Source organism: Carassius carassius, chromosome 36, assembly GCF_963082965.1.
Source record: "Carassius carassius chromosome 36, fCarCar2.1, whole genome shotgun sequence".
Taxonomy (NCBI): Eukaryota; Metazoa; Chordata; class Actinopteri; order Cypriniformes; family Cyprinidae; genus Carassius; species Carassius carassius.
The window spans coordinates 18,376,036-18,398,470 of NC_081790.1; the positions used below are offsets into that span (position 1 = coordinate 18,376,036).

The 22,435-nt window shown below is 36.3% G+C and overlaps 1 protein-coding gene across 1 annotated transcript; it reads right to left on the bottom strand.

Moving 5' to 3' along the window:
- Nucleotides 1–1,082: 1,082 nt before the first annotated feature.
- On the bottom strand, nucleotides 1,083–21,674 carry LOC132117365 (glutamine--fructose-6-phosphate aminotransferase [isomerizing] 2-like). The gene is made up of 19 exons (XM_059526615.1): nucleotides 21,536–21,674; nucleotides 20,281–20,388; nucleotides 19,889–19,984; nucleotides 19,669–19,794; nucleotides 18,125–18,183; nucleotides 16,555–16,689; nucleotides 14,234–14,295; nucleotides 10,866–10,945; nucleotides 8,948–9,065; nucleotides 8,528–8,691; nucleotides 7,403–7,498; nucleotides 6,907–7,004; nucleotides 6,437–6,557; nucleotides 5,803–5,960; nucleotides 5,472–5,586; nucleotides 3,091–3,218; nucleotides 2,824–2,991; nucleotides 2,580–2,741; nucleotides 1,083–1,870 (listed from the first exon to the last, which is right to left on the bottom strand). The coding sequence occupies exons 1-19, from the start codon at nucleotides 21,540–21,542 to the stop codon at nucleotides 1,826–1,828; spliced, it is 2,046 nt and encodes a 681-aa protein (XP_059382598.1). The 5' UTR covers nucleotides 21,543–21,674; the 3' UTR covers nucleotides 1,083–1,825.
- Between the last annotated feature and the right edge of the window lie 761 nt (nucleotides 21,675–22,435).

Below are 22,435 nucleotides of genomic sequence, written 5' to 3' on the forward strand. Positions count from 1 at the left end.
GGTTCATTTTGTCATCATTTTAGCTTTCTGTAACAAATGGTCCACTGAAGGCAAGTTGAAGTGAGAACCCAAGTGCAGTTTATTCAAAATAATCCAAACAAATGAAGACTTGACTTGAAACAGGCTTGACTTTGACTTGAAAATTGAAATGTATACCATCTGAAAGCTATTCATTCTGATTGTTATTTGTGCATCTGTTTAATTATACAAATTATTTTCAGACAATTAACTAATTAATTTTGCCTGCTTTAGCTGTCCATACTGCTAAATTAAACACATTGCCAAATACTGGTCCTCCAACCAGTAAAACAGCATAAAGAATCAACTGGGCTCATCTTAACAAGCAGATGGCAGTATGACGTTGAGCTGGTGAGTGGTTCTCAAGCCAGTGTGCACCTAGAGACAAGCTTACATCCTAGAAAAACATGATCACAGAAACGCTTTTATATGAATGATGTAAGCCAATAACACTGGTGTTCAAAATTTAACACCAATCCATGTTTCAGTTTTTTAACTGACTATATGCCATCTTTGCAACAGCATTATCCTTGTTTTACTGGCTCTTATCAGTTATAGTTCATAGTATTTATTGCATTTATTAATTTTTTTCAAATCTTTCAAGGCCACTGCAGACAAAACTCATAAATTCACTATTGCATCTGTAGGGAAATGAATGGGTAGATATATAAAAAAGACAAAATCATATTAAAGTCAAATAATTAAAGTTACTGACACTGTCGCTGGTTGTACTTCATTTTATTTTTTTATTTTTTTATTTACTAGCAACTATTAAGAAATATAAAGGCATTTTTTTTCATAGCTGCTCTCATACTACAACCCTCAACCCATAACTTAAAAAATATAAAACTGATTAAAAATGGATGTATATGACAACTATGTTTGCCAGGGAAATTATGTGTTAAATTATGTGTCCCAGAATGAAAAAAAAAGTTATGCTGAGGGTTTGAAATCTCATTACGGCACAAAATATATAGTTTACAAAAAATAATCACTGCAATCATTCATTAAAAAAATAAAAACTAAATCAAAAGCACATGTAATAACACAATGATTGTTCCAAAAATAAATGCTTCACAGTCAAAGTAAAGTCTAACAGTACAGTAAAATTTCCAGTGGAAGCCAGTTTTTAAGTTATATTTTCGCTAAGATAATTGAATGCTGTATGAATGTTCAAGTGATTAACACTTGTTTGCTACAGCTCAGAAATGTGTTCAATGCAATAACAATAAGGACAAATAGTGTTTCCTAGTATTGCACATGATACTGTAGGTATTAGACCTTCCTTTTAAAAAAACAATTCATACTTGCACATTCATGTACTTCCACATCTATGCATCACTTTCTTACCCACTCAACATAACTAAGATCTTTGGTCCGTGATTGGTGGCAAGTTTCTTGGACATGCAGATTAATTGTGCAGATTATTGTATTGCACTTTGGTTTTGTCAGAGGTGAACATTTGACTATGTTGTTATTTTTTTAGGCTCAGTTAAGAGCTGAGAGAAAAGGGCGTAAGGCACAGTTTAGTGTTCCCTTCATTTGCACTTGGATGTTGAGGCACTTAAGAAACAAATGGTATTACGTCTATCTCACTAGAATAAAATACACCCCCCCCCCCAACCCCCACTGGTTCCATTCAGGTCTTGTGGCCTTTAGGGATTTGGTCATGTTTCATAAATACCCACACACACACACATTCACACAGATGTTAACACACGTAAACATACACACACTCTGGTAATTGCACTTTGGTGGTTAGTATTCTTCTCTTCTACTTCCATTAGTTCACATTTCCTGGGAGGAGTTACTCCACAGTCACAGATTTGGCCAGGTTTCTTGGGCAGTCCACCTGATGGGAATTAAATGATGATATATAATAAAAATACAGGAAAATGAACATTCAAGACATTTTCTGTAAAAAAAAACACTGCTGTTTTGTATTGATTGTTTTGCATTCAGTAGTTTCTTTTAAATGGTAATGCAAAGTGCCAAATGAATTTCAAAAAAAGTATTATTATAATATTAAAATAAAATAGAGTACATTATAATAAAAATATAGTTATAAAAAATCCAATATTCTATTTCAAAATTATGATTATATATATTATATATAGGTTTTAGTATATAGGTTTGCCATTCTCAACCAGCTTTGTATTGTTACAATGTCGGAAGTACAGTGCAGTGAAAAGGTTTTTGCCCCCTTCCTGTTTTTTATTTTTTGCGTATTTGTCACACTTAAAAGATTCAGATCATCAAACAAATTTTAATATTACACAAAGATTATGCAAGTAAATACAAAATGCAGTTTTATTTGTCCGCAAAATTCCACTGGATGATGCAAAACACAGAATTCTGCAGACTTTTGACAGCTCCAGGGCTTTAGTGAAACCTTCTGACTGTACTTCTGCATACTGATATTCTGATATTCCTTCCAAAATCTAGTTGTTTTACACCAGTTAGTGGTACACTGCCTTAAGCAGTTTTATATATATATATATATGAACCAATTAATAAGTGAATAAATAAATAAATAAATAATAAAGGAAAGGTAAACGTACATCATATCCTCTGAGAACAGCCAGATGGAAGGATATGAGCTGCAGGGGAATGACACTGATGATGCCCTGCAGACAGTCCACTGTGTGAGGCAGTTCAATGGTCTTATATGCCATATTGCTGATCTCTGGGTCATCCTGGCAACATAGGATGATGGGGCGGCCCTAAAAGATATAGACAAGTTATGAGTCATCATAAAGTGTTGAATAATTGGACATATTCCAGAATACACGTGATGATAGTTACCTGTCTGGCTGTGACCTGTTGCAAGGCATTGTGGCACTTTTGGTAGCAAGCATCTCTCATGATGACCATGATGACCGGCATATGCTTGTCAATCAACGCCAATGGACCGTGCTTCAACTCTCCAGCCAGAATGCCTTCTGAGTGCATGTATGTGATCTCTTTAATTTTCTACAAAGCACGAAGACCAGGAAAGTATGATTGACTAAACAACACACCTGATTATATGCTCAGTAATACTGCCCCAACTATATATTTCACCATACTCACCAGTGCCCCCTCAAGGCAGGTGGCATAGTTATAGCCTCGACCCATGACCAACAAAGACTTCTGATGGTGGAGCTCATCTGCAATGCTTTTGATTTTGTCATCAAGAGCCAGAACTTCCTTGATCAGCTCTGGATGGAAGACAATGTCAAAGTTAATTTTAATCTCAAAGCACTATTTAAAGGTACAGGTTGTAGGACCTGCCATGAGAGGGCGCACTATCAAAACAATAACAATTGCGTGGTTTGATGGATGCTAAGAAGGAGCGTGGAATGATGGGATTTGCTGTCTTCTACCCAACCGCTGATGGCCATCAAATCAGACGGAAACATAAATCATGGATTTAAAGGAACACTCCGACTTTTTGGGACTTTAGCTTATTCACAGTATCCCCCAGAGTTAGATAAGTCCATACATACCTTTTTTATTTCTGTGCGTTCTGTAAGTGTTATTCAACGCACCCACCACTAGCCTAGCTTAGCACAAAGACTGGATGTAAATGGATACTGGTAGCATAGTAATCCCAATAAGTGACAAAATAATGCAAACATTTTCCTATTTACATGTTGTGATCTGTATAGTCACAGCGTGTACAAATAACAAGGCTATATGAGACAGAGACCATTTTTAATCGTATAAATACTGGGAACTATATTCTCACTAGGCGTAGGAGCACAGCTAACGTTACTTGGGCGGAGTGGCTACTTGGGCGGAGTGATTAGCGCAGCACCCGAGACGCGCCGTGGTGAGGAGAAGAGAGTTCGCTCAGAGTTGGAGTAATAGAGTCAGCAATTACTAGATAGTAGATTTATAGTTTACAATCATAGGTGTTCGCTTTATTGTAAAGAACTGCGACAATAAACAGGGGAGACCAGGTATTACTATGATGTTTCATAGAATTCCAACCACAAACGCTGACCTGATGAATCGATGGCTACTTGCTCTGGAAATAGATCCAAACACACCTGTAAACACCATCACAAAGTATTTCGTTTGCTCTGAACATTTTACTGAAGACGACTATTTTGAAAAAATGCAAGTTGCCACACGGACCATGAAACGTGTGCTAAAGGATACAGCCATCCCATCGATAATAAAGACAGGACAAATTGGATCACCTGTTGCTGCGGTAAGTGTTCCGTTATGTTTTGAGATGACTAACATTAGCCATACTGTAACAGTGCCATGCTAATGTAATATAACCTTAGTAGTGACACTATTACGTGAATAGGGGCTCCGTGTATCCCCTTTATTGTTATTATTGTGACACACTGTATGCAATGGCTATACTACAATTTCATTGAACTATGAATGATCATTATAACAAAATCACTTACTTGGTGGACAGCTGACCATTAGGTTCACTCGGCATGGGGCGTTTATTCCAGTTGATCTTGTCACAATGGGAAAAAAAGACAACTGCCGGGTCTATTAGGGCAGAGAAATCTTCCGTGGTAGTGACGTGAGCAAATATTTTGATTGTCATCAAGCCTTGACATTGATGGCAATTCCCGGTCCCATTCATTACAACAAAGGCACTCGGTTTCTGTCGGCATAGGTTGGCATGTTCCACATTTACACCACCAGTCCGTGTTAGTTCTGATTCTCCCTTCGTCTTACAGCTTGTGTATTGTGGCTCAAAACTATATGGTTTTGGATCTTGGTTTGATACACAGTAAAATTCCTCTGAGTCTGACAATTCCTCAAAGTAAGCCATGATCACGAGTCACGTCTAGCTAGTTAGTCACGTTTGTTTTGTTTACGGTCTCGTGTGCTGTGCTAATCACTCCGCCCAAGTAGCCACTCCGCCCAAGTAACGTTAGCTGTGCTCCTACGCCTAGTGAGAATATAGTTCCCAGTATTTATACGATTAAAAATGCTCTCTGTCTCATATAGCCTTGTTATTTGTACACGCTGTGACTATACAGATCACAACATGTAAATAGGAAAATGTTTGCATTATTTTGTCACTTATTGGGATTACTATGCTACCAGTATCCATTTACATCCAGTCTTTGTGCTAAGCTAGGCTAGCGGTGGGTGCGTCAAATAACACTTACAGAACGCACAGAAATAAAAAAGGTATGTATGGACTTATCTAACTGTGGGGGATACTGTGAATAAGCTAAAGTCCCAAAAAGTCGGAGTGTTCCTTTAACGCGAGTTCAACGATTTGCGTGAGTAGATTACATACAAAGTCAATGCAAAGACGCGATCAGACTATGGATCAGACGCGTTCTCGCGTGGGTCTAGAGACGCGATGCCCTGCGTTTGGCGTGTATGCCGCATAATACTAATCTTGTTGATCGTTATAATAGCATAAGTTTTCTGTAAAGTTACGAATCAAAACAGAGCTCATTTCAGCAATTATGTCAAAAACACACCTGGCAGTTTTTTGAGTCCATTGATGATCTCCAATCTTCTCTGCTGCATTGAAAGCCTGTCTTCACTTATCATCAGGCCAAACATGATCAGAGACACAAACTGACTAGTGTAGGCCTGCAGATGATCGCAAGACATGTCAGGAGAGACACAAATATAATATAATATAATATAATATAATATAATATAATATAATATAATATAATATAATATAATATAATATAATATAATATAATATAATATAATATATTTTCTGTATTATATATGTATTCTTTTTCATTATTATTATTATTATTAGGCCAAAATGTTAATTTCTATTGGGCTCTACAGTACCTTAGTGCTGGCGACTCCAACCTCAGGCCCAGCATTGATGTGAACTCCACAGTCGGTCTCCCTGCAGATGGAGCTGCCAACAGTGTTGGTGACGCCCACAGTCAGTGCCCCGCGCTGCTTACAGTAGCGTAATGCCATCAGAGTGTCTGCCGTCTCACCTGATTGAAAGACATTATCAAGATTTAAAACTTAACAGCTTTCAGCAGCATTGACATGCATGTGTCATCAACCAAAAAACCTGCTGCACCAGTAATAGTATTTCACTACCATTTTACTCAATAAAATCAATGAGTTTTCAGTGAGTACTCAGAAATTTTAGCATTCATATTCATATATAAGTATGCCTTTTAAATGTGGAATTTGACATCCTAAAAAAAAACAGGAAAGTTTTAGACATCTTGCGACGTAGTCTTTTTTTATGGGAGAAAGAGGAGGAAAAACATTGATTCTCATTGGTGAGAAAAAATATATAAAAATCTTTTTACTGTTTTGTAGGCATCTGGGTATCTAGAGATTGTATCACCTCATGCACTTACTATTGTGTAATTTAGTGCTATATCAGTTCAAAGGTCATTAGAATCAACACTTTCCAGAATAAAAATCATATGAGTGATGGTAACAAGCTGCACTTTACCTGACTGGCTGATGAAGAAACAGACATCATCTCTGAAAACAGGTGTGATGCGGTCTAGAAAATCACTTGCCAACTCGACCATAACAGGAAGCTCAGTCAACTCTTCAAGGATCTGACGTGTCTGCACAGAAAATCAGAGATAATGTTGTGATCATGTGCTTGAGTCAGGGAAACAGCACAGTCATTGAAAGAGACCCCTTGCTGAACTCCTTCAATTTAAATTTTGATATGTTCCCACAAACAACAGTTTAATAGACAGTATACCAGTCAATTTACAGTACAGAAAATCTGACAGTTCAATGTCACTCTTAGCCAATCAGAATAATGTTTACCAAAGAGCCTTGTAATGAAAATGGATAACATATTCCAAACACATTTGCAACAAACATCTAATTCTTTCATCATTTTCATCTTTAAAGCAATATATTGTTCTCTGTTATATATCCAAAGAAAAAAACACAACAACTTACTGCCACTCCTGCATGGTAACTGGTTCCACAACCAATCACAATCAAGCGTCTGCATCTCTTGATCTCCTTCAGATGGTCAGAGAGGCCACCAAGAATAACTGTGTACACATTTGAAAGCACAAATGAAATTGGTCTCAAATGATCTGGTTATATAATTCTTTTTTGCAAATAATGTTCAGTTTCTTGCTTTTACTGATTGTTTCTCTTCATAAGACCTCAACATAATATTATTGTCAGGAGCCATGAACATTAATTTTGTATTGCATGATATTGACTGAGGAAAAAAATTCACCTAGATCTTGGTTGGCCTGAGGATTAGCAAAATAACAGCAATTATTCTTTTTTTTTTTTTTTTTTTTGGTGAACTATCCCTTTAAGAATGGCTCTAGTGTTGCAGTATCAGATCAGGCTGTACTTTCAGGGTTGCGCTACAAGATGAAGCCTAATTTAATCTTACACTAATTTTGTTCTGGCAAAGTGGAAGGTCATGTTGTACCTGTGTTGCTGTCAAAACAGATTCTGCCTCTCATGGTGTTGACAACAGATTCAGGCTGCTCAAAGATCTCCTTCTGCATGAAAGCCTTGAAGTTACCTGAAGGTATGAAACAGTGTGAGCACAAACTACTGTACAAAAGTCAAGATGACATTTGGCATGCAAAGTAATTGTTATCAAACCACAGACTCTGTGACAGACCACAGATACAGAGATGCCAGTAGAACTGGAATTTCTCCAAAATTATCCTTTTGTGTTAGGGCTGTACAAATAAACGAATGCAAATACATTTATCATTCATAGTTCACTGAAAAGCTACGCAATATCACATTCATTATCGAAGATGATACATTGTTGATAATAAACATGATATTGTGTAGCTTGGTGTAATAAATGCTGCTCCATCTGAAGGCATGCGATGGAGAATAACTACTAATCACAGAACTGGCTTTACTGACGAGATTATTCGATTATTTGCACAGCCCTCCTCTACCAAACTAACAGCCAATGGGTTTGGTATATTACTTAGTGCACAATGTCAGAATTAATTTTTAGACGAACAAAAAACAATCTGTCAAAAATGTTCAGAAACGTAGACCATGGTGCCTGCAACACCAAGGTTATGGGTTTGATCCCAAAGAAATGCAAAGACTGATATTCACTAGTGCTGTCAAACAAATTAATCGTGACACACATATATTATGTAAACAAAAACTTTTCCTTTGGATGTGATCAATCGCGATTAATCGCTTGACAGCACTAATATGTACATATCTTGAATGAAATATTTGTTTTTTAAAATGGTATTTTATGCTTTATTTTAATTTCTTGCATTTTAATTTACTAATCATTTCTTGAATTACTCAGTGGTCATGAGTTAAATTCATGTGTTTAAATTCTGCATCATTTACTCACCCCCAAGTTGTTCCAAAAGATATTCTGAAGAATATTTGTAACCAAACAGTTACTGGTAGCCTGGTCCACTGGTCCATGGCTACCAGCAATTAGCTTCTTTAAAATATCTTCAGTTCAAACTAATTTGGAACAACATGGGTGGGTGAGTAAATGAAATTTTCATTTTTGGCTGAACTATCACTTTGAATGTTGTTTCGGTGGTGTTACTGTTACCTTTCATGATCTGCTGGAGCTCCATCTGTAGGGTCTGAATGGCACGGACGGGGTCTTCGCCTGCTGTACGCTTAATACGGTGCACATACAACTTCCCCTCCACCACTACAGCAATATCATCGTCCTCCAGATAAATCACCTTGTTGGTGTGCTCAATAATGGCACTGAGAGAGAAAAATCATAGTAAACATATTTTAGTATTATACTTTATTATGGCAATCACGTCTGTAATGAGGTTATGAGGCCAGCAGGGTGTATTGCTGAGCTGACATTATACAGTAGTTTTACTGTAACTAGTTTATTTCTGTGTAAACTTGACGTCAACAATCTTTAGGTTTCTTAAGGAGAAACAATAATGTCGATGTGAATATTACACTGTCGAATGCTCAAGATTCTACAGTGTAATAACATGTTTATTACCTAGCATCAGAGGCAAAGTAGAACTCCACCGCCAGTCTGTCATGGACTGAGTGCAAGGCATTGGTGCTGCCCCTTCGGTTCAGTAAGTTTTTCTCCTGTTCATCTGTCCTGGATTTACCTAGAAGAAAAAGAAATCAAAACCACACTTCTTAACATCTAAAAAAAATCAGTGAAACATTAACAGAGAATTATTGCTTAAACCAAGAAACAAAGTCAGGCGATTTAATATTATACAATTAACAGATTTTTCTGATAGCATAGAGTTAAAATATTAATACAAATTATTTAAACTAAAATCAAAAATTACATATGTTTACTTAATAAAAACATATTTAAATGTTTAAAAAAAATTTAATTAAAATATTCACTTTACAACCACAAACCAGTCATAAGGTTCAATTTTTCAAATTGAGATTTATACATCAACCTAAAGTTGAATATATAAGCTTTCCATTGATTTATGGTTTGTTACGATAGGACAATATTTGGCTGACATACAACTATTTGAAAATCTGGAATCTGAGGGTGCAAAAAAATCTAAATATTGAGAAAATCGCCTTTAAAGTTGTCCAGATGAAGTTCTTAGCAATGCACATTACTAATCCAAAATGAAGTTTTGGTGTATTTACAGTAGGATATTTACAAAATATCTTCTTGGAACATAAAAGAAAAATCTATAATTTGTCCCATACAATGTGTTTTTGGCTATTGCTACGAATATACCCCAGTGACTTAATACCCCAGTCACTTGTGGTCCAGGGTCACATATAGGCTACTCATCCTTTGATTATTTTACAATACGTTCATAAAAATAAAGCATTGTAGCTTTATGGTTATTACAAACAGACAATGACAGCTGCCATCATAAAACAAAGTATTTCGAAGTAAGTTTTGGGCTGGATGCCACACACCTTTTCCAAATCCTCAGCCCAAGATGTACCAGAGGTCACCATGAAAGCAATGCTGCCTTTTTTTTTCTAAACCTGACAGCGCCCTGAGCACATTCTTGGCTTTTACGGCAAAACTATGTAGCCAAAAGTATGCGACACCTCCTTCAAAATTAATGTTTTGGCTAGTTTCATCAATTCCGGTTGAGACAAATCTAATTGTTACAGCATGCACTTCCATTCTCGAAAACTTTGGGTTTCTGACTTTGTGGAAATAGACACTGAACATATTTGGAACGAACTGCACTGACGCTTATGTCTAAGCAAAACATAATACTATCCCAGAAAAACATAATACTATTAAAAAGTTTGGAGTCTTCCAGACCTTTTTGCAATAAGTTTCTTATGATCACCAATGCTGCATTTATTTGATCAATATACAGTAAAAATATGATCACAACTGAAAATAATTTTAAATTAATTTATTTGTATATATTCTAAAATGCCATTTATTGCCGTGATGGCAAAGCTGAGTTTTCAGCAGCCATTATTCCAGTCTTCAGTGTCACATGACCCTTCAGAAATCATCAGGATATGCTGATTTGGTGCTCAAGAAACATTTCTTATTATCAGTGCTCATTAATAGTTGCTGCTCTATATTTTTTGTAGAAATAATATTTTAATTTTATAAATAGAAAGTTCAAAAGAAAATGTATTATTCAGAACAGAAATCTTTTGTAAGATTACAAAAAGTCTTTTCTGAAACTTTTGATCAATTTATTGCATCCTTGCTGAATAAATATGTTAAAAACATACTGAGCCCAGAACCTATATATGTCCTACTCCCTATCGATGCAAATGCTTTTGAATGAAATGTTCAGCAAACACATGCAGTATGGGTGTGGTGTTTGAGTGTTCACATACATCTTGGCTGTATAGTGTGAGATATCAAACTCACTTCTAATGAGCAGAACAGGTTTGGGAAGATGTACATGTGGATGAGAAGTAGGGATGATGTGAGCCGGACTTACCGCAGTTGTACTGGACAGGGATCTGCTCTGTGGAAAGCTCATACTGACTGCGCACACCGATGAGCAGCGGACTGCCCCTCCTGTTTAAAAAAAAAGGATAGTTTGAATGGCTGTGCTCTTCCATTGGCTGAGAGAACTGTGTTAGCATAGCACTGCTGTAAACAAGACACCTGTGTTGAGGAGTGGTTTTTCAAGCTCTCTCTATTTAATATCCTTGTTAAGGTCTGCCCCATCCCCTCTGTTTGAGGAAATATTTCAGACCTGTCCTTTGCATGCACCACCTATCTTGCTTGGCACAGCCACACAGTCTCTTATGCTGACATGCTAAATGGGTTCACACTGGAGCGCTTTCTCAGTGCTTGCTTTGTTTGAACTGGTTGGGCAGTTGCATTTTAGTGTCCATAGCAAGCTAAATGTTCACCATCCTGTGAAGTGTATTTTGGATTCTAAATCTGGGCCACCTATTAGATTTATTAATATACCAAGAACAACAAAAACGCAACAGCACACTTTTGAGATGATTTTGCTTTGGGGTCACGTGTACTCAAATAATAATCAAATGAAGGGGAGACAGGAAGTTAGGGGAAATGGAAGTGATGTGATACTGCTATTCCATTCTTTGAGATGGATACTTCAAAGGGCATATGAAAAAAAAAACACTTGGAATTGAGGATTTAGGAAGCCTGAATACATATTTCTGTTTTAAGACTGACTGCATTTTTACAATTTACAGTGTAGTTTTAGTATTAATCATAAACCATTAATAAAAATTTGAATTCACTTTTATTTTTATATTTCAGTATTTGTATATATCAGTTTTAATTTTAATTCTAGTTTTTTATGTTCTTTTGTCATTTTTATTTTTGTTTAAAATAATTTTTATTTCATTTTTTAAAATGTTCGTATACATTCATTTTCAGTTAGTTAACAAAGAAGCATTTCCGTTCATTCCATTTATTTTCATTTAATACTTATATTTTATTCCAGTAAATGAAAACATTAAATGGCATATTAATGTTTTAATTTTATTTTAATTTTTTTTTACAATTACATATTTTGCTAACAATAATATCAATAATTCAGTGAATGTGAGTGGTACTTGTAAAAGTTAACATTGTGACTCTAGTGGGTCTATGAATTATTTTTCCAATTTGACAGATTTTTAAGACTTATCAAATTAAGTTAATGTCTTAATTAAAAGGTTATCTTAAAAATTAAAACTATCATCATTTATTCACCCTCATTACTTCTGTGTGTTTTATTTAATTAAAAAAGTAAATAGGGTCAGTTGTTGCAGTATGACACCATTTTAGTGACACGTAAAAAATCAAATAAAATCTATGATTACGAAATTAGTTGTTATATTTTGAGAATAAAGTTAAAATAACGAGAATTAAGTCTAAATCCTATGAGAATAAAGTCGAAATATTACGAGAATAGTCAAAACGTTTCAAGAATAAAGTCAAAACATTTCAACAATAAAGTCAAAACGTTTTGAGAATAAAGTCCAAGTGTTTTGTGAATAAAGTCGAAATATTACGAGAATAAAGTGGAAATGTTTCGAGAATAAAGTTGAAATATTACGAGAATAAACTCGTAAAAATAAAATAATAACTTTAAATTCTACAATTTAAATTCCCAAAACATTTCCACTCTATTCTAATAATATTTCAACTTTATTTTTGTAGTAGGCTATTTCGTCTTTATTCTTGAAACATTTTGACTTTATTCTCATAATATTTTGACTTTATTCTCGAAATATTTAAACTTTATTCTTGGAATTTCAACTTTATTCTCCAAATATTATGACTTTAATCTCGTTATCTTAGATTTAAAAAAAAAATTTTTTTAAGTAGCACTAAAATGCCACTAACTTTTACAAGAAGATTCATGAAATGAAAACATACCATTTTAATTATATTTTAGCAATTTGTTTTAGAAAATTGCAATATAACTGGAAGCACATTGGGCCCTATTATACACCCGGCACAATGCGACGCAAAGTGTGTTTCCTAGTTTCAGTCCGGCGACATTCGCATTTTCCCGTCCAGTGCCACGTCGCTTAATTAGCAAATGGGCGTGCTGGTCTAAAAAAAAAAGAGGTGTGTTCAGGCGCATTGCTATTTTAAGGAGCTGAGAATAGACTGTGCCATAGACCAACTCAAACCTGGTCTAAAGTCAATGGCGCAATATTTTTTGTTATTTAAAGAGCGTGTTGGTAGAAAATGCGCCTCTGTGCGGGTTCACAGTGCGCGTTGACTTTGCATTTTACACACAGGGATGCGCATTACACAAACACGCCAAATATTATAAACAAAAGGATTACTGTGTCAAATAATATTATTGTGTAGGCTACATAAATATAAAAATGTAATGATGGATAGTCATTGCATGTATTAGAATTAGGCTACCTATTTGCAATTCAGCCTATTACTACTTATAATGATGAATGAAATTGGCTAATTAATTGAACAATCGTGCCAATACATACACATATATATTAACTGACTCATTGCGCAGAGCTTTGGTGGATTCCTGCTTGTCCCGCAAATCAGTTTCTTCGCTTGAGAAGCATTCAGCTTTTCCACCAACAAATTCTGCCATGTAAATAGCGATCCGCCAAGGCGCGAGCGCATCTAAAAAAAAGTGGATTTGGACACGTCCTGAGTGCACCTGTGCCATGCGCTTTACACTTTGCGTTTATATCGTTAAAATAGGGCCCATAGACCTTATAATATCACATTCAATCAAGGATTATATTTGGGGGTCCTTGGTATAAAAGAGTTTGTATAGCCCTTTACAAATTCTGTGATCACATTCAAAACAACATCCCCCCTCAAAGGTTCCATGAATAACCTTTCCAAAAAGTTTCTTAGTTGGTGCAAAAACAACAATAGCATTTTTTAGTATCTATGCAGCAACCCACACTAATGGGTCTTGCAACATGGCCTGTCTTAAAATGTTCCTTTCACAGCTGTACAGAATTGACCAAAACCAACAACACATTCATTCACAACCAGCGACAGGCAGATGGGAATAATTAACTTCAGTCTTGGCTTCAGTCGACCCAAAATTATATATACAGGGTCAGTGTACCAACCAAGCATGTTGAAATAACCCTTCATAAACACCTTTGTTAAATCCCTGATTCCTGGACAAGGCACATCTTTTTAAGAATCTTAGTTCCTTGTACTTAAATGACATCATAAATCTTATATGCCGACATCAGATTATAACCTTCTGGCTCCTGTTCACTGGCACGTAGACAAATAATGGGAAAAGGTTCATCTCAGAAGACAGAAAGAGCAAGAAGGGAACAAGGAAACTTGAATGTCTTACAGTTCAGAGAAACCATAGCTCTTACTGACCTGGTCGCAACGGCCTCTCCAGGGAAATGAATGCTTTTGAAAACCAGAGCAAATGCCCCTTCCTTTGGGAAGATAGAGAAAAAAAACAATGAATGAGACAAATGTTCACTGAGGCACAGGAATAGCTATGTTACAGATCTAAATGGAAACATCATCGTTCTGTTGAACAGGCAGGGATAGGGTCTCGCATTTCTTCGTCAACCCCAACCCCCCCCCCCCCCCCCCCACCCCCACCCCCCCAGGAGCACAGCACAGGATCAGGCCTGGAGCGGAGGCCTACAGAGGTGGAGGGGGCACCGGGGACCTGAGACGAACAGAGCCCCACAGTGAGTGTTGAACTAAGGGGAATAGGGGCCCTCTCTGTGTGAGGGAACTCATATTTGCCCCTACATCCTCACTGAAACTCTCCTGACCGCTGCCCAGAGGAAAACACACACACCCCAGTACACACATATATAACACACTGATACAGGACTCACTGCATGCTTACAACCATGCAGCCTTTACTTAATAACTCTATCCATACACACACACACACACACACACAGTATATACACACTACCGTTCAGAAGTTTTAATGTTTTTGAAAAAGAAATCTCTTCTGCTCACAAAGGCTGATTTTATTTTTGTAAAAATACATAAAAAATAACGCTATTGCAAATTATTATTTCAATTTACAGTAACTGTTTCCTATCTATATAATGTATGTTTTCAAATATCAAAGCTGAATTTTGAGTAGTCACTTTTCCGGTCTTCAGTGTCACATGATCATTCAGAAATCATTTTAGTATGCTGATCTGGTGATCACAGACATTTTCTAGCATTATCATTGTTATATTACTCTGTTATAATTATTCAGAATACTTTAAGGGTGTGTATATATAAATGTATATGTGTGTATATATCTAATTAGTATTATTATTAAAATAACCTAAGTACTGGGTTATTCCTGAGTCATATAAATATATTAATATATTTCACATACTACATATTTAATACATTGCATATAAATTATTTCAAATTATTTTGCATTACAATTCTAAGAATTTTGAGGAAAAGGTGCTTAACTGTCTTGAAAACAACAAACAAATATGCTTAATTTACTTTATGCAGCATTCTTATTTTCTGCTGATTTTGAAGTGAAATATGAGATTTTTTTTTTGATTCAGCATTTAGTGTATTTACTGCTGATTTCTGTAGAGTACCAGTACATAGATGTAAATCATTTTTAAAAATTATTAATTGTAACCTAACAAGTTTCCTCTGGCCTCAGGCTTTAAAACACTTTTTTCCCCTTTTAATTCTAGCAGGAAGCTTTATTTTAAGTGTGCATCTTTACAAAGGTAAAAGCACAAAGCACCCATGCCTGTTTTAAATTAGCCTCGGAAAGACTTGTTTCTCCTCTCTTGTTTCTTTTAAAGCAGGTCAGTTAATGTCCTTGGCCGCCCCATAACACACAACTGCAAAATGTTATCATCCTTTTATCTCACAGCCTTCCATTACTAAGATGGCTGTCAGAGCAGTTTCGAAAGAGACCAATAAAAAATTACTGTAATCAATTTACCAAAGAAGCCATAAAACATAGAGAGTCCGGTAGAGATGGTGAAAACACAGAGTCATTATGCTGATAGGAAGGCAGGGTGTTTTACAAACCTATGATAAAGACTAGACTCCTGTCAAGAATATCTCAAAGGGCACCTTCTTCGTTCATACAACGTCACTGAACAATGTTTGGACAGAGCTGAACTTCCCAGCAGAGGATATTATGGCCATGAGAGTCGTCCAAAGGTGCTGACAATGAATCATAAAACAAGGTCCAGCTGTCCACATTCAAAAATCTAGGTAATATCAGTCACTTGGAGACGAGGAAGAGCCATTTGGCATGCCATTATGTGCTGATAAATGTAGCTATTGGTTATATAACTGAAAATGAGGAAGAACAAACTTTGACTACGTGATCAATTTATCAAAGGTAAGAAAAATGTATTAAGATACAGGGAAGCAAGCTAGTACAGAGAACAAATGCAGAAAATGTTTTTGCTTTTAAATTTTTGTAAAGTTTTTTATGCCTTACTTGATTTATCTGTGAGAACTTTGAGAGACTCACTACAACACTTACGGCAAAAAACATAACTACCCCTCAAACAGAGCAGTACTTCTGAACTTCTTTTCCTTGTTTTTAAGAGGGCTGAAAATGAGCAAGAACTGGCCTTTAACTTTCACAATCCGAGCAAGGGGTTCCCAGAGGCATTTGAGTAAGAACACCCCCTCACCCCCTCACCCCAAACACACAAACACACGTACACACTCATGATGCTTACCAGCTGCTGGATGACGCGCTCCACTAGGGTGGAGAAGGACACATAATCGTTCTCGCGGTTGTCATAGAGGTACTTGATCAACTTAGGAATGACCTCTGTGTCTGTGTCTGACTCAAAATCATAGCCTTTGGAAACCTGTCAGTGGATTGGGATGGAAAAGCCATGGTTACAGACACAAGCAGCGGCAAAACAAAACATGTTTCTCTTTTGTGGAAAAGAAATCAGAGATAAATGAAAGTGACAGAGAGAGGAAGTGGAATACTAAACATATTAGTTTTGAATGATTCCTCATTGCTTATAAATTTGTATTATGGGATGCTGTGCAACAAACTATTAGATGTGATGTAACTAACAATAAATAAAATAGTGTACGCCATATAAGAAAGTTGCAATCTATAAAATGTAAAAAAATTCAATTATGACATAAACAATTACTTATTTTCTATACTTTTTACTAATACGCACCTTCTCTTAAAGTCGGTTCCCTAACAAATGATTATCACCTAAGTTATGACCTAAGGAGACCAGATATGTGATGTTTGCGTTTTATGTCTTGACTATGCACATGCACTGCACGTACCGAAATCCAGTAATTTTATTAGGAATCTGTGCGACAGGGAATTTCACATGAGGTGACAAAGATATTCCCGTGACAAAATTCCATTCTAGTTCGATGTGGTTTTATGTTTCGGTTTGTTAATTATTAATAAGTAGTATAATTTGACTATACTGTATTCAAGTTCTTAAAGGGATAGGTCACCCAAAAATGTAATTAATTACTCACCCTCAAGTCATTCCAAATTCATAAGACCTTCGTTCATCTTCGGAACACCAATTAAGATATTTTTGCTTAAATCCGAGAGCTTTCTGACCCTGCATAGACAGCAATGCAACTAAACGATCACCGGACAGTTCACAAACTTTATGGAGAGTACCATGAGGCATGCGTGTGCATTCTTCTGCTCATAAACAAGGCGCAGCTCATGTGTATTCCACGTCAGCAGCATCACACCCATGCATCGTGGTGCATTCAACTCTTGATAATGGCAGAGGACTTTCCCGGGAGAGAAGAAATCGTTGAATAAAGTTGTTCTTTTTTTTTTCTTTGTGAAAACAAAAAATATTCTTGAAGCTTTGTAAAATTACAGTTGAACCACTGATGTCACACAGAGTATTTTAACAATGTCCTTACAATGCTTCTATGCCTTGACCGTGGTGGTACCTTTGCTGTCTATGGAGGGTCAGAGAGCTCTTGGATTTCATCAAAAACATCTTAATTTGTGTTCTGAAGATGAACGAAGGTTTGGAATGACATGAGGGTGTGTAACTGATGACAGAATTTAGAGTTTTTTTGGTGAATTATCTCTCTAATACATGTTTCTTGTCTTAATTTGATAAATTAATTTGCCATAAAAAAATGAAATGACTGAAACAACTTTTCTTTTCCACCAATGTAAATGTATGCATTTGCTCTGGTTATTTTCTGGCATGTAGCACCCACTTTCATATCAATAAAGTAAAATGGATGGAATGACAAGGGCTCTAGTAAAGAGATTAAAATACTGCTTACCAGGTACTTCTTCAGCTCCTTGTAATTTGTGATGATGCCGTTGTGGATGACAACAAATTCTGGAGAGAAACATACAGAGATGTATGAATAAATTCAAAATTAATTAATTAGCTCAATGAGAACTTGGGTGCAAACACATAAGAAAAAACCTGATTATAATGGGCACTCCAATCTCATTCCTAGAGGGCTTCCTAAAAAAAGAAGGAAGATCTAACCTGTCTCAACTTGATAGTCATGAAGACCTTGATTAGCTGGTTTAGGTGTGTTTCATTGTAATGTAAGAAAAAATTAAATTATGAAATCTTGAAAGAAAGCCCTCCACATAAATCTTCACAAATGCAAAAATTAGAAAGATATCTGAGACAAGTCATGTAATGCATTCTTGTACACGTGTACCACAATGTAAAAATAGCTGTATGTCATATGTCATGTCTAACATATATCATAGTTTATACACAACAATGGCTGATGCTTTCACAAGCTGTTCATGGATTTAGGACTATTTAAAAATGAAACAGGCTTGAAGAATGTCTATTTGTCTGTTGATCTTTGTGTGGTGTAGTAATTGTATATAGGTGATCTTATTCAAAACTATTTGTCCTCACTGAAAGCACAATAGTGTAGACACACCCACATTTTCCTAATGATCTTTGTCATACTACACAGCTTTATAGTGCAGAATTTACTGCAGTAAAATATACATTTAAAGAATAATAAAAAAAAAATTCATAAACTAATTGGAAAAAGCAGTCAATTTGTTCAGCATACAAGTGCCATCATTCAATAATACTGGAAAAGCATGCCAGGATGCACCTAATAAAGTTGGCTGAGAGAATTTCCAGACTGTTCAGAGCTATGGGGAAAGGTTTGCGGCTTTTAAGAAGATAAAAAATAAAACAGATTTGGTCAATCATTTTTTAAATATAATGCCTTCATTTAAAATAAAAGTGGATAGTAGACAGAAAGCAAAGTGGGAGAGAGAAAGAGACAGACGGGATCAGAAAAGGATCACAAGCCAGGGTCCGAACTCAGGTCAGGAGCGCTGCCTGAAAAGCTGTTACATTATTAATTAAGACATTAGGGTTGTCCAACATTTTGACAATTATGTTGAATCATGAAAAATAATTTCCTTTTACCTGTTCCTGTGTTCAAAGGACTGTATTATTTTACAGTGGGGTTAAAAGTCTGAGACTACAATAAAAACTTGCTTTTCAAAATGAATAAAATAAATCCAAATAAAAGTTCAAGAGAACAATTTTGCAACTTATACAAGTCACTAATCAAATCTAGCTAACTGGGTAATGCTGCTTTGTCCATATGCTCATTGATTCATTCTGAAATCCAGCTGAATAAAATAATCATCAAAAGTTTGGTAGCACACCAAACTGTGTGGCGAGAGGAACCACCTGCTTTCTGTTACTACCCCCTACTTAGGTGTTTATTTTCAGAGGAGCTCATAAACTCACGGCAACACCAACTCGTTTTCTAATGACCAGATATAAACCAGGTGACCATTGTAAGGTCAGTTAATTGTGTTGTTTTACCATTGTTCTTGCCGGATCGGTGAGGGTGGCTGTTGAGCGGACTGGGCTCTCCATGTGTGGCCCAGCGAGTGTGTGCAATGCCAAAGTGTGTGTCCAGTTCTGCCTCGAAATCGATGGAGTTGTTCTCTGATAATACAAATCGGAGAGAATGAATCATTAAAGAAACACTTTAAAGAAGAAAATAAAGAAGACTGATAGATAGTAAAGTGGGATAACATACTGTAGATCTCTTCATCAAGAGCTTTCACCTTCCCGGTCGTCTTATAGAGGCTGATACTAGCAGCACGATCTTTACCTGAGCCATCTAATGCAACACCTGACCAAAAAACACACAATTTTCAGCAAAGAACAGCATCATACTCAGTCACTCAGTCTCTAGCTCTACTTAAAACTCTTGATAAGCATGCAAAAAACAAGATTAACGGCACAATAATCCCCTTCACACAAGTATCGACTGACTGCTTCAGATACATCAGTGGAAGAACTGACACTCCAGGCCCACTGTGCTGCCAAAATCCAAGAAACGAGGCCACTGTTCACGTCTTGAGCCGTATCTGTTACCTGCGGAACACACTGACATTACCCTCACTGAGGTGGGAGTGGCGGTCTTACCTGCAGAGTCATAACCCCTGTACTCCAGCCTTTGAAGTCCCTTTATGAGGGTCTGAATGATATCTCTCCTCGTCCGTGGCACTCTGTAATTCAGGTAGGCGAAAATTCCTGCCGGGTACAAGGTAACAAGGCTTGGAGAGTGCAGAACACTAATCGTCTGGTTTTTAAAGTGACCCAGTTGGCATCCCAAGAAAAGGTTTACAGACTCAATGTCAAAAACTTTAAGCATATCAAACACATTAAGACTTTAAATACAATAAAACAGAGTGAAGGATTCAGATAAACCTATTAACTAAAGGAGGGAAAATATTGATAGACAGGTAAGATACAGACTAAACTAGACAGACCGACAGACAGACAGACAGACAGACAGACAGACAGACAGACAGATAGACAGACAGACAGATAGATAGATAGATAGATAGATAGATAGATAGATAGATAGATAGATAGATAGATAGATAGATAGATAGATAGATAGATAGATAGATAGATAGATAGATAGAACTTTGCTATTATAAACTTCAGGCTTGGTCATATTGAGTAATAATAATAATATGACAGTAAATATTGTGCTAATGTCTCTTTAAAACAACTTATAAATCATTTCTTCTTTTAAAAAAATACAAGTCATTATTAATATTAATCACCACAATAGTCGCAATAAGAGATTGCTTAATAACTCTGAGGCAAGGGAGTTTATTATAAATCTCTGGGTGACAGACAAAGTGATAGAGTTCCTTTAACATTTGGAATCAGCCACGTCGCCAGGTGAAAGTGCTGGATCCAGATAGTATTTAGGATGTGTCTTAAAAACGCAGAGTGTGCTGCTAACTAGACAGCATACATGTGCGTCATCACGCCCAAACCTATATATCAGATTTCATATTTAAACGATGTAGGCGCGTTCGAACGTTCGCTGGCGCCTCTGATGTTCAAAAATCGCTGTCTAGGTAGGCAGCTCACTATGTTTTGAGACACCACCGCTCTCGCGCTTCAAACCGGATCTGTCACTCAAGTCATCTGTCACAACTCCAGTGAATGATGACCAGACCACCCAAATATTTACGCTGGCAAGACATCTGACTATATATTCATGTTCAAACACACAGGAACAGATAGTTTAATACATGCCATAACAATATTAAGTATGATAGTTATGACAGTATGAGAAATAGGCTACCTTATCATCAAAGCGATTCATTTACAGTATTCCTATTTCTGTAGAGAAATAATAAAAACAAGCTGAACTTACCGCACATCGTTCAAGTGTTTTCTTTCAAGCTGAAAGTAGTTTGAAGGGTTTGATGGTGAAGCGGAGTGGAGCTAGTCGCAATGTGATCCTAAGTCTTCGAGGAGGAATAACACAGCCGCCTGGATTTATAACTTAGAAACCGCTCCACCTCTGGTTACTAAGGCAACGTCAGCCCCGCCCACCGCTGGCTGACTGAGAGGACTATCACTTTAATTCATTGCTTGATACTAGGATTCCTGTTTTTGATCATGTTTTATGTTTATAAAACTAGTTTTCCCTCATTCCTTCCTGTGTATATACGCCCAGCACAGGCTGTGTGCTGTGACACAGAGAAAAAATTTGTTTATCCAAAGTGTGTCTTTAAAATGGAGGAACGAAGCAAAGATTTAAAAAATGGTTGTTTTAACAGTAACAACTTTAAGTAGCCTAATTATATAATATAATATAACATATGTATATGCTGTATAAATTAATAAATGAGTAAAAAAATTGATTTGAACACACAGGCTAGTATTCACACATTTAGGCTACTATGAGGACAAACCACATGCTTCTACTGTTTTTTAATAGAGCAAATTATAGATATTACAAACTTCCCATAAATGCTTTAGAAAGAGCATTCCAGTGTGACAACTAGTCTCAGTTGCCCATATACTGTAGTTTAAATGGTATATAGCAAAATGTACACTGACACCACACCCATATGTGTTTGATGAACACTTAATTAAAAAACCACTGGCATTAATGGTTGCGCTGCTGCTCCTTAAAAGTTAATGTGAAGAATTTACACTATGTGAGCATGGATGCAGGTCTGTACTCCAAACCAGACTTTAAGAGCATCAGGGAGGTCATATCCCTTAAAAAGCATATTTGTATTAAATATGCACTTGTATTGTAGCC

Excerpts from the sequence above, each read along its gene's own strand:
- LOC132117365 (XM_059526615.1), bottom strand. Across the intron at positions 8,692-8,947 it reads TACTTTGCCTCTGATGCTAG|TGCCATTATTGAGCACACCA; the intron begins GTAATAAACATG and ends TTTCTCTCTCAG. Across the intron at positions 2,742-2,823 it reads AACAGGTCACAGCCAGACAG|GGCCGCCCCATCATCCTATG; the intron begins GTAACTATCATC and ends TATATCTTTTAG.